At 40.6% G+C, this 13022-nt stretch overlaps 1 protein-coding gene across 1 annotated transcript in view; it reads left to right on the forward strand.

Annotated features, from left to right (window-relative positions):
- atrn (attractin) overlaps positions 1 to 13022 on the forward strand; it is a 197954-nt gene that overhangs the window by 34264 nt on the left and 150668 nt on the right. Inside the window, exons 5-7 of the mRNA XM_008283190.1 lie at positions 4798 to 4994; positions 9529 to 9697; positions 11553 to 11643. Of these exons, the coding sequence (XP_008281412.1) occupies positions 4798 to 4994; positions 9529 to 9697; positions 11553 to 11643 (457 nt within the window). The remainder of the gene's footprint in view (positions 1 to 4797; positions 4995 to 9528; positions 9698 to 11552; positions 11644 to 13022) is intronic.

Here is a 13022-nt window from a genome sequence, read left to right on the forward strand (position 1 = left end):
GGGTTCTCCGGCTTCCTCCCACACAGTCCAGAAACATGTTGAGGTTAATTGGTGATTCTAAATTGTCCGTAGGTGTAAATGTGAGTGTGCTTGGTTGTCTGTCTCTAAGTGTAGCCCTGTGATAGACTGGTGACCTGTCCAGCCCCAAGTTGGCTGGGATAGACTCCAGCCCCCCATGACCCTAGTGAGGATGAAGCGGTGTATAGATGATGGATGGATGGATCTGAAATTACATCCAAAACAGTGGATGTGAATGAGTTTAGTTTTTTAGTTAAAAATATATATAAATAAATAAATAAATAATAGACATTCAGAAGATTCAGCTGCAACATCTCTGTTCAGAAATGGAGATATTTCTGGAAAATACACGTCTGGAGAGAACAGCGGCCACATATTAAAGTTGTAAAATAGATTTTTAGTTATTTTTTGAAATCTTGAAAACTGTCTCCAAGGCTACTATAAATACAAGTAGAAAGATATGCTCTAAAAATAACAGCATAAGTAGAAATCATAGATATAAAATATAAAAAAATGCACATTATCCTAGTGAAATATAAATGTAAGAATTGGTTTGAACTTTAACGAGCTTCTTTTTCCTTCAAATTAATGTTAAATGCTGCACTTTTCCGAATTATCAAAAAACTCACAACAACATGCAATAATGACTATAATTTTAAGACACCTGACTCAGAAACAGTGGCGCTGAATGGACTTTAGATTTTCAGTTTATTGAGGAATTTCACCTGCAGCATTTGTCCAGAAATGGAACCACTGCTGCCTCTAGACGACACCGTTTGTATACCTCCCCTGCAGACATGGACCCTGTTTCTACTCCCATTCTGACCCCTTCAAACAAACACCTGTCCTGCTCCGGTTGTAGCTGTGTACCGTAATGAGGCTGCACTTTGCACCGCAATCTGCTCCCGACTCTGTGTGCAAATATTTGTGCGTTAAACGTTGGTATTCTGGTACCGACGCTGCACCGTGCATGCTTCGTCTGGGTCACTCGAGGTAAACTAGCAAGCGCTGACACCCGGCGTCGATACTGTAGCGCGCTGTAAACCAGAGCAGAGGACGCAATTTGATGAAAGCAAAAGAAATTACACCAAACCCCAGTTTATTGATTTTTGCAGCTTGAAATCACAAAGCGCCCGCTGTGGCACAATTAGATAATTGACGACCTTCCCATTGACCCCTTTCACCACACTCGCATTCACACGTATACATATTTATGAGTCCTTCGGGTTCATCCGAGGTCGTCCAACCTGCTCGAGTGACGACTTCCTCGCAAAAAAAACCTTTATCCTCTTATGTTGTGCTTGCTCATGGATTTGTCAGAGCAGGAAACGTGTTAATCCGTGCGTCTAGACGACAAACATCTTCTCAGGATAATACAAAAAATAAAAGTTGAAGACGCAGATGGCTCGATTAAAAACTTCCCAAGTGTGAAAGAGGGCCCCCCCCTCCAAAAAAAGTCCTTTTGTTTCCTCCGAGCTGCCGGGAAAGTCTGTCCCTTGTAAACATCTGCAAAGGGCACAATGGACCCCCTTGCTTTTTTTTTTTTTTTTGCCCCTTGTATGCTGGCACCGTCGCCATAGCGATGAGCTTGAAGCCGGGCCGGGGAAGCAGCGAGTCGGATGAAAGCGAAGTGCCCCGGGGCCCCCCTGGTCTTTGGTGTCTGGGAGAGGTGGAGGAGCCGCAACATCAAACCGTCAGACGGCGAAGGAACATGAAAGAAGGACGAGGGGGCCCTTTGTGTCTCTCCGTCTCGTTTGTATTCGCCGGCAAAGAAGCGAAACGTCTCACTTCTCGCTTTGATGGATAATAATGTGTTGTTTTCTTAGTTTACAGACACAAACTTTTGACATCGAGTCGTCGACACTCGGAAACAACATCAGGGTCATTTTTCTCCAACAGCGAGACGGAGCCGGAGGTGATGTCGGGTTCTGTTTGAGCTTCCTCTATTCGCTCCCATACGTTGTTATTTTTAGAGAACCGTTAAGATCGCTTGGCTTTTTCTTTTTTTTTTTTTCTTGTTTCTTGTGCGCTTCATGTTCGAGGACAGTTTGGAAATGCATTCAAAATATTTATCAGGAAGTGGACGTTGTGACATCTCCATATAGGCGCAAACATGTCCGTTAACTCACCAGCCTCCACTCAGGAGTGCCCACAATCAGTCACAACAGCTGACTGAAACTTTTACAGCATAAAATATGAATATTTATCAAGATATCTGTGAAATTCTGGGTGAAAATGTCAAATAGTTTGTGAGATATTTGGGGGGAAAAAAAATCCTCTTGACGCACTTTCAGCTGTTTTTTTTTCCCCCCTTCGTATTGTTTATGCATCAATATCTCAGAAAATATTAAAGATAAATGACTTTTTTTTTCATTTTTGTCACCGAGTATTTCTTATTAAAACTTATTCTATATGTTTTGTTTTGTATTATTGCGACATGAGGCTCCATATGGTTCAGAAAATATCATAGTTGACTTTTTGTGCTCAAAGATGACACTTTTCACAATAGCTTCATCTTTTTTCATATTTGACTCACTTTTCCAATTTTGTAGATTCTGAATCAAGGACATGATGAGAAATAACAGTGAAAACTTCAGGCTTTTATCTTCATTAGTACAAATTTCAGTGTGAAAATGGTGCTGAACGTGGGCTGGCGGTGCAATAAAAGAACAAAAAAAAATCTCAGCAAGGATTTGATATATCGAGCTAAAATTTCCCAGATACCATTTTAAATATTTATAGTTTATAATAAAAAAGTTTCAAGCAAATCCGAGACGATCGAGCAGAAGAACCCTGGTGATTTGAGGTGGAACAATCCAGTATTATTTTGGAGTCTGTTGCTGCACCAATGCTGCAAACTTTGACTTTGGAGGGTTTAATTATCGGCACAGACGTGAACAGAAAAGCTAAATGTTCTGTTGAACATGGACGTGGCTGATATTACAGGTTTCCGTCTCCTCTTCAGCGTCTGCTGGTTTCTGAGATGCCTCCTGATGACCTGGGGCTAGTCGATGCCTTTTAACTGTAATTTAGATATCTGATAGAGAACCTTCCACAGGACAAACCGAAGCCTTGATCTTTGGTGCCGAGACTCTGAGGAAAAAAAAAGTCGATTAAAACTGCAGCACTAACCCTCTGAACCTCAGAACCGGCTGGTGGGTTTAAAAGGAATAATATCGTCTTCTTCTTTTTTTTAAACAGCCAAAATGATATCGTTCATCAGAGCCGGGAACTATAAAACAGAAAGAATCAACAGAGTTTCATCTGTCAGACAGTCCTTGAACTTTTAAAAAAAAAAATAAAAAATTACTGGAAGAATTAACCAAATTAAACTTAAAATCGTGATATTTAATCAAAATCACTCATTTAAAAAAATAAACCACTTCTACTAAAAACAAACAAAACTTCTCTTTGGAACCACGAAGCTGTGATTGAATTATTTACGACCGACGGTGACGGGACAAAAATTCAGGCAGCATTTATAGTGGACAAGTTCAGAAACAAATAAAAAATGTGAATAGTAAAATATCTGTAATGTTTAAGGTCACATTTATTCCAGTAGCAGTAACACACAAAAAAATGTTGTACATGTTGATTCCTGTTTTTTTATTTATTTATTTTTTAATGTTTGTAAAATAAATTATCTGAGACATTCAACTTTATTTATTTTTTCTTCATTTTTTATGATTTATAGCATTTTAACTGAGTCATGCTGAACAGGACACATGTTTAAATTTTCTCTACTACATTTGATCATTTCCAGAAGTTTGCTGCTGCTCACTTTCATCAGCTGCTGTTAATGTTCTGCTCTCTGGTCTCCACAACAAGAACATATCTCACGTAGAACTGCTCCAGAACTCTGCAGTTTGAGCGTCGACTTCGACCAGAATGAAAGCGCCGGGTTTAAAGTCTCTGGACTGGATACGTTCCGCTTTAGAGCAGATTTTTAGATCGTTTTATTGTTCTAATTCTTAACTATTGCTTTCGTAGAACCCTTGAGTCTGATAGTTCTTCTTTCATTCACAACCAAAGTCAGAATAAAAACCCATTGTGTTCCTAATATTGTCTCCTGAACAATTTGAGCAACAGAAAATGTTGATGTTGTATTAATTATTATTGCTTGTGTGTATTTATCTGTCTTTTAACATTTCACTTTGAATCTTCATGCTTGTTTTTTTATTTTTATTTTTACATTTTTTAAATTCTTATAATTTTCTATATTTTTTGCTCACCTACGGTATTTCTTCAAGTGTTTTCTTTTAACTCGTCTGCTATTACTTACAAGTTAAATTAGTCCTGGTGCTGTAAGTGATTTTCTTTGTGCGTATTTGTTTTGTAATATTTTTGTATTTATTAATATTTTCAGTTAAAGTTGTTTTATCGGATTTGGGAATTTAAAATATATATCTGGACACAGTTATATATATTTTTTCCCTTATTATGGCAGTTATAGATTCACAAATGGGATGTTTGCCATCTTACTTACTAATTTTTATTATTTTCGGGCCTCTGGTGTTTCGTTATTGCGTTTATTTTTATCACGGCATTTCCTCAGTCCCACTTTTTATTGTTACTTTAGTTTTTCGGTTACCTTTTGTTCTGTAAAATACTATTTTGCTTTAAAAATGCTGCACAAATACAGTCCGATTGATTAATTGATTGTCAGACGTCAGCTGAAGCAGGTGTTTGACCGACTCATGAAGGAGGAATGTTGCTGATTTTAGCTCTTTGTTTTATGCAGCTCTGACTTTTCCCCCTTTCTGTTCGTCCTTCCTGCAGGGTCAACACGTGTCCCAACAACTGCTCGGGCCGAGGCGAGTGTCGCGTAGGAAACTCCACGGCTTCGGTGTACTGCGAGTGCGAAACCTACTGGAAGGGGGAAGCCTGCGACATGCCGTACTGCCTGGCCGACTGCGGCGCCCCCGACAGAGGCAGCTGCCGGGGCAAGGCCTGCGTCTGCAAGGCCGGGTGGCAAGGTGGGCCTGCAGCTAGCGTGACATTCATATCGTTTTCACATTCAGTGCACTTGCAGGAAAAAAAAGACCCCAGTGACACCAAGCTGGCTTCAGCGGGCCTCAACACGCCAAACTCTCTACGGAGACTAAAACAAGCAGCCTGCCGGGTTTGTCTGAGCAGTGGGAGGCTCATAAATGTACTTTTTCCAGCCAAAATGAATAATATTGATACTAAATCGTGCCCTCTGCCTATTTTATTTCAGTCGGGTGCTTTTAGTTGTAAAGAAACCAGATCCAACACCTCTGCCGAAGCCTTCGTGTCTGTCCGCAGTGTAAAACGATTAAACCCGAGAGCAGCGAAACTCCTCACATCGTTTATACCGAGCCCGTTTCCAAACCTCTCAATCGCCCGACACATCTGTGCCTTGATTTGTGGAAAGAATAAAAGCCAAGCAAAATGCCAGTCAAGTGTGATTAAGTGCTCCGGAGTGTCACGTTTTTAGAAACCGCTGCAGAACGACGCTCGTGCAATAAAGGAGATATATTTAGAGAAGGAAAACCACCACCTTTCAGCAGTGTTTCTGAGCAACGTCAGTATAAAAGAACAAAATGTGTGTTTAGAAAAATGCTGTGAAACCGTTCGTCACTGAGAAAACCTTCTCCACTCGCCGAACATGAAGCTGTGCTCGGTTTACTCCGGGTCACAGAGCAAAAATATATTTACCAAGAAGCTGCTTTTGCTTTTTTTCTTAAATGGAATTTAAAGCAAGTATAAACCGCCACCTTTGGGTTTCACTTTTCAGCGTTGGTGCTTCATGAATTCTGACTTTAAAAAAAACTTTTGCAGCAAATTTTCTTCTTTTTTTTTCTTAAAAAACAAACCCAGGAATAAATGAAAAGAAAATCCGGTAAACATCCAGTGCAGCTGAGCGCTAAGCAGCTCCAGTGAAGCAGTTGGAGGTTTAGTAAAAGAGAGTTATCTTTTATCCGTCCAGATTTTGCCTGTTTATCTGGTGATTCAGACCAGTGCCTCTTCAGCTTTAAGCCTGCACCACTATTATTGAGGCTTTCGCTGCCCCCACAACATCCATCTGCTGTTTCCAATGAACTTTTCGCGGGATCAGCTTCCTCATCGTTTTCGGTTGAGTCATGACTATTGAGTCCTTTTTATTCGGCGATGTCCTGACACCACTGTATCCTTTTTTTTTTTTTTTTGAATCAGACCATATGGGCGTTTTAAGCGCTCTATTAGTTCTTAAACGGCTCCACTGCGCTGCTCCGGCAAAGCAGAGACAACGGCTTAATTTAACTGCAGTTATATCAGCAGCTCAGTGTGCTCACGATCTAATTACAAAAGCTAAGGGAGTTGAGAAACAGACTGGCGTTTTCTTTAGCCTTTATTACCCTGTCATGGTGTTTTAGCAGAGGAATAGCGCTCTCCGTGTACTCTGCGCTGCCAGCTTTTAAATGAACTCATTTTCGTACATCAGCCGGTGCAAAAAGCAGAGACGGATGCCTGTTTAGTTAAGCCACCCTTGCATTTAATCTGTCTTTTAAAGAAAGGCAGAGCTTGTGTGTTTTTTTTCTTTTTCTTTTTTTTATTTATGGAAGTTGCAAAGGTGCTTTTCATTATTTTAGCATTACTGGAGTCAGGTTGACGAATATTAGCCACCAGGGATTTGAACAAAACAAAAACGTAGTGACCTTGATTGTTGGAGCGAATCACAACACTTCCTTCCCTGGCACATGGCCACTTGTGCATTGTTTTGATAATGATCAATAAGACTTCCCTGGTGGTTAACACCCTGTTTCTGCTGCGCGGCGGAGTGACAGCTCTAATTAGTCGCTAAATGTTTTATTCCTGGAAGGATTTATTTCATCAGGTAGCAAGGACGGGATCGACAACGTCCCCGAAACCCCTCCGTAGCCTCGGCCGTCCAAAATGTTGACAGGAAAAGGTCAATCTTCCTATTCCTGACTTATTAGTTGTTTTGCCAAATAACTTTTCTGACTCTTTTCCCTTCATTCAGGAGGGATTCCGGTTTATGTTATGTGTTATTGTTCCTGCGAATAAACAGGGGAAGGCAGCTCTGGCACTAAAAACAGTCACCGATTCAATTCATGCGCTACAAGTCCACACCATGTACTTTTCCATTCTAACTCATCTACAGACGTCCATGCGCAGCTCAGAATTTGCGACACTGCGAGCTCGCTGTGGTGCTCAAAACACAAGGAGAGACTGTGGAAGGAGATAGTCTGTCATCTTTTAATCCACCAGTAGAAGAGGTGTAATTGAAGTCCTGCCAGACTTTGGAGGTGCTTTAAGTTAAAGCTACACATTTTCCATCGATGCTACTCAAACACAGTCGGGCGTTCTAAATTCTCCAGAAACCCTGTGCTCAGTACACCCTAGAATTAATCCCATTGACACTAGGCTACAGCATAACTTCCAACCAGCTGCTACATCCTATAAAAAAGGCAAATTCACGGGAATCTTTTGTCCGTTTCTGTGGTCATTAAGAACGGCAAAGCAACCGTCTACGTAGCTATACGTAGTAAGGTCAGCCTTCAAAGTCTATATCTGTCAGGGCACAGGAATCAAAAACCATGAATTGGCCTTAAGTTCTTCATGTTTGTTGTGTCCTGGAAGAAAGTTTAAAAGATGGAGTCTCTCTGACGTCACATAAAGCTACAGGTTTCCATAGATGCTGCTCTGTCACAGTCAGAAGTTCTAAATTCTCCAAAAATCCCATCCTCAGTCCACCTTAGAATTACTCACATTGACACAAGGTTATAGGATAACTTCTAACCAGCTGCTTCATCCTGTAAAAAGGGCAAATTCCTGTCAGAAACATCCACAGGAATGCTGTGGCTTTTTATGTGTTCAATATGAGGGACAATGCGACCGTCTACATCCAACCAGTCAGCTTTCAAAGTCTACATTGGACATTGGCCTTCACTCCTTAATCCTTTAAATGCACTGAAAGAAAAGTGAAGCCTCTCTAACATCAAATTAAGCTATAAGTTTTCAGCCAATGCTGCTCAAACATAGTCAGAATTTCTCAATTCTCCAGAAACCCTGTGTCCAGAATAACCACATTGACACTGGATTACATCTCAATCTGTTAGCAGCTGCTACGTCCCATAAAAAGGAAAAAAAAAAGTCACAACCTTTCATAAACATCCAAAAGAATCTAGTGTCGTTTTTTGTGTTCGATATGACAAACAATGCAACTGTCTGCGTAGCATCATGTAGTATGTATACAACCGTGTGCATGTCTGCTTTCAAAGTCTGGGATGCAGAAACCTTGAATTGGCCTTAATATTTGTTGTGATCTGAAATAATGTTTGAAAGGTTGAGTCTCTTTAACATCAAATAAAGCTACGAGTTTTCCATCAATCCTTCTTAGACAAAGTCGTAAAGTTCTCCAGAAATCCTGCGTTTAAGTTCTTGATACTGTAATTTTTGGACTATTGAGGCACCTGAATATAAGCCGCACCCACAAACTTTAAAAAGAAAACAAATGTGTACATATACAGGCCGCACTTGTCTTTAAGCTGCAGGTGTCCACGTTGTAACAGGAGATAGTTACACAGAAAGATTTTTTAAACTTTTAATTAAATACGTAGCGGTAACATACACAAATACGTAAATGCTTTTTTCCAAACAGTGCCTTTAACACGGCTGGTTAAGACAATAAATCATACAGCAGCCTACCAGGAAAAGTCATTGATCTCTATCTTCATCTTCCTCCTGCACTAAAACCACTAAAGTCTTCAGTGTTGGAGTTGAACAGCCTCAGAATTCCTTCGTCACTTCCTCAGTCTCTCTGTCGTTGTCGCTCTCAATGTCACTTTGGTCTCGAGGCAAATCCGTAAAACTCGTAAAAACCCATAAATTAGCCGCAGTGTTCAAAGCATGTGAAAAAAGTAGCAGCTTATAGTCTGGAAATTACGGTATTTGAGTTCTGACAGAATGTTCACAAAGTTACACAAAGTAAAGTGACTGTATGGCTTCAGTTTCTCTCTTCACGGCTGCTTTTCTTGTCTATGTCCTCATGATAATTGCTTCAGACCTGCATAAACAGTCTCTAGTCTCTTAAACTTTAACCTCTCTGCACTTTCTTTCACGTCTCTTCTCATAATTTAAGAGATGTAATCAATAATGAATCATAAACAACAGATAAAATTAGCAAACTCGCATTTCTTTTTTTCTGTTAACGAGTTAAAAGTTTAACCGTCAAACGGATAAACACATATGAATGTGTGGAGATGAAACCGTGTGTTTCCACCTACACGATCAATTCACAGAAAGCAGATGGACCCAGTTTTCGTTAACTTTGCCTCCCAGCGGGAACTTAAAGGAAAACTAATGGAGCCTGTGAATCCTGCAGTAGCTAGAATGTTTTTTTTTCTCCCCTGATATAATGCTGATGTATTTTGTTGGCATTTTCTCTCGGAGGGCATGTCCGATTAAAAAGAATGAATTAACCAAGCCTCTGCATCATTTGTTCTCCCTGTGGATCCTTGACTCTGTGGTTTGGTCCCTCCTCAGGTCCAGACTGCTCCGTCTCGGTTCCTGCCAACTCCTCCTTCTGGACCCGGGAGGAGTACGCTGAGGCCGGGCTGGCCAGGGCTTCCCACAAGGCCGTGGTGGAGCAGGGCATCATGTGGGTCATCGGGGGCTACGTCTTCAACTCCTCCGACTACCACATGGTTAAAGCGTAAGTGAACGTCTTCGGGCTCCGGGAGACACAAGTCCTCCTGTTGCTATGCGACCGCAGGGGCTGCGATTGTGAAACGCAGTGTCTCCGCTGGAAGAATTTAAATATTTTTAACTTACATGCCTGTTGTACCGAGTGTTAAAGTAGCACTTGGCTGTCAGAAAGACGCCACAGGACTTCCTGTCTGTTGAAAATTGGCAAGAAACGGAGCACGGCCTTGAACAGGCAGCTCTGTGTTGTGCACGGGGCGAAGTGTGCAATTAAAACCGTAAAATTAGAGGATCGGCTGGTGCTGCTCACCCTCAGCTCCACCCAGGAAGATCACAATTACTCCCTTGGCTCATGTTTTGGGTTTTTATGGGGTTGCCAGCAGGCCAAGGCCTTTTTATTTCCACTTGTAGTCCGTCACGTGAGACTATAAAAGGAGTATTCTTTAAACTTGGTAGATTTTTACCGTGACATTGTTGGGTGGGAACAGAGCATGAAGTCTGTATGTTAGCCCTCTGAATTCTAAACAGTTCTTACTCTGGGATCATTTCTCACTGCAGTAGAAACCTCCATGGGAACAGAACAAACATGGCTGGAAGTAGAGATGATTTAGAAATGTTTTATGTGCAGTACGTCATAATTATAGAGGTATAAATCTAAAAAACAGGAAGAAAATTAAAGTTGTTTCTTCCATGACTTGTGCCCACAGGTGTTGTTAATCCTGGGAAAACATGCTGACTTCCATACATATCAGTTCTGTGTAAACACAACCTGCAGTTGAGCTGAATGGTCACAGGACTGAGTTACTAATATGTTCCTGGTCGCGCCAAGCACTGGAGAATTTAGGTTTTTTCACAAACTCTGACTTGTTCAAACAGCTTATTTTTGGCACAAGACATGTAGTGTGAACTGATACTGATAAAATATCACAATGTCTAGCTTAGATTTCATTTATTTTCCTCACAGAACTACACATCAGACAAAATGAGCTTATAGACTGTTAGAAAATTGAAAATCCAGCAATTTATAAAAAATGTTTTTTACTTTCTGGCGGTGAGTTATTTTTAGTTTATTTTGGGGGATTATTTCGAGGACTGTTGGGAAGTTGAAACTCCAACAGCTTCTAGTTCTAAAAAATAGTGTTTTAGTTTAGTTTTTTAAGGCTCAGAGGGTCAAAAATAATAAATTCTTACAGTTGTATCTAAAGGTTGAAGGACACCACTGATAAGTAGTTAGCATGTAAGTCAACTGGCAAGCTGGACTTTGGTGATTTCATCACTGATTCAGTAGCTGTTGTACACTTTTATCTACCACACAGTCTATGTTTTATGGTGCTTTTCGTCTGGAGGCCTGTAAATAGTCAGACCCAGTTTGCTGTTTGATAGGAACCCAGCTAGTAAAAACATTTGTGTTGTCTCCATAGTAGGGCTGGCCCGAATATCCAAATATTTGGTCGCTGTGGTGGTGTCCGGATATCAATTTTGAGATCTGAATATTCGTTCCACCCCATCACACTGCACTGAATATTCGGATATTTGTCATTAATTGGGCCTAAATATCCGGAGCCCAGAAATTGCTATTCGGACCAGCCCTAGTCTGTAGTGACTCAGCAGGTTGCCCAGACCTCTACACGTACAACAATTACTGCTGAATTTTACAAGTTTGTTATATAGAAAAAATATTGCTCCAGGGATTGTGCTCACTGTCACCACAAACCTCAGCTAAATGAATCATCTGCTCACCAGTCGGGCGATAACAGAATCTTTGCTGTGCTGTTTGTTTTGGTTACTTGAACTCAGCAGCAACGAACTTGCGTAAGCTTTTCTGTCAAGCTGACTACACCTGTTTATTGTCTTCATTTCTGCAGGTATAACCTCAGCAGCAAAACCTGGCTGACCCTCGACCCCTCCGTCAACACCGTCACCCCACGATACGGCCACTCCCTCGCTCTGTATGAGGTACGTGAAGGGAAAATCTAAAGCTTTTTTTTTTTTTCTTTTTCTTCAACACAAAACAAATCTACGCTTCATTCTTGCTGTAGTGCATTTTGCAGAAATCGGTTATTTCTGCCAGCTCAGCCTCAGTTTGATTGAAGAAGGTGATGAGAAAAGACCCGATGACAACTAAATTTAACAGAAGCATCAGCAGAAACACTCCAAACGCCGTCTTTTTTTTTTTTTTTTTTTTACTTCTGTTTTCGGTTGTATCTGTTGTCTGGAACTAATGTATAAATCTCTGGGTTTTTTGATATGCTGCAGTGAAGTAGTGAGGCAGTTTCTTCTCAGACAGAAAGCCTGTTAGGAGCGCCTGATGGAATAATAAATTAGAGAGGAAGATTCAGAGGAAGACGCAGTCGGTCTGCTCTGTGGTTTGAGAGAACCACGTTTGAGCTGCAGAGTGTTTGTAATGAACAAATTGCATCTTAGCGCGCGAATGTGTGTTGGAAGTAAATGTGGGCTTGAAAGACAAATTCGAAATCCGGTCGCCGTTGATGCATAACAGATAGAATTGATATAATTTTGCAGCTACAGATGCAGCCCACAAATCCTCGCTAATTTATGAAAAACTGAAGATAATACTCCTCCATTGTCTCTCCGGAAAAAAGAACGAGCCAAGCGTTTTGTGTAATGTAGTTGAACTGTTTGATCTGGGAAAGTTACGAGTAAAAGCGCCGTATGTCACATTAAAATGAAATTAATTCTAAAACTGGAAAAAAGTATATATCGTAAAGCTCTCAAATTGAATTGCACCTACTGGATATAATAACACAAACACTCAGCTTCAAGGAGTTTCTCTGCTGCATTATCAAGTGCACAAGTAAATATCTCCCATGTCTGCTTTTAGTGTGGAGTCAAAAAAAAAATAAGTGTATTTGCCACGCTCTTAATATCAAGAGACATTATTCCGTCTGACCTCCAGACTATCTTGAGCTCTTTCGGTGGAGAAAATTGTTCTGTATGAAACGAGGTCCAGGCTATAATAATAAGCTCGTGTTATTATTCAAAACTCAAGGACAGGAGGAAGGTTGTCGGTGCCCAAGTTTTTATTTATCTGCTCTTTTTTCTTTCTTTTTTTTTTTTTTGGACTATCCCTTGTGGTTTTTGCTGCGTTCAAGTTTCATTATTAGGTTTCATTAGAATGATGGTTCATTATGACCATGGTGTAGGTGTGCCAGACTTTGTTTCAGCTGTAATGAGGTGCAAAGTTTGTCACGGTTCAGAATTGGCCTCCCACATACTAATAACGGTGAGTTTCAAAGTTACCAGTCAAGCTTGTTTACTGCTGTCATCAGTCACATTCATTATGTCACTTTATAAAGATGTAACTTTCACCAGTT

Source organism: Stegastes partitus, unplaced genomic scaffold (genome assembly GCF_000690725.1).
Source record: "Stegastes partitus isolate 25-593 unplaced genomic scaffold, Stegastes_partitus-1.0.2 Scaffold301, whole genome shotgun sequence".
NCBI classification, from domain to species: Eukaryota; Metazoa; Chordata; class Actinopteri; family Pomacentridae; genus Stegastes; species Stegastes partitus.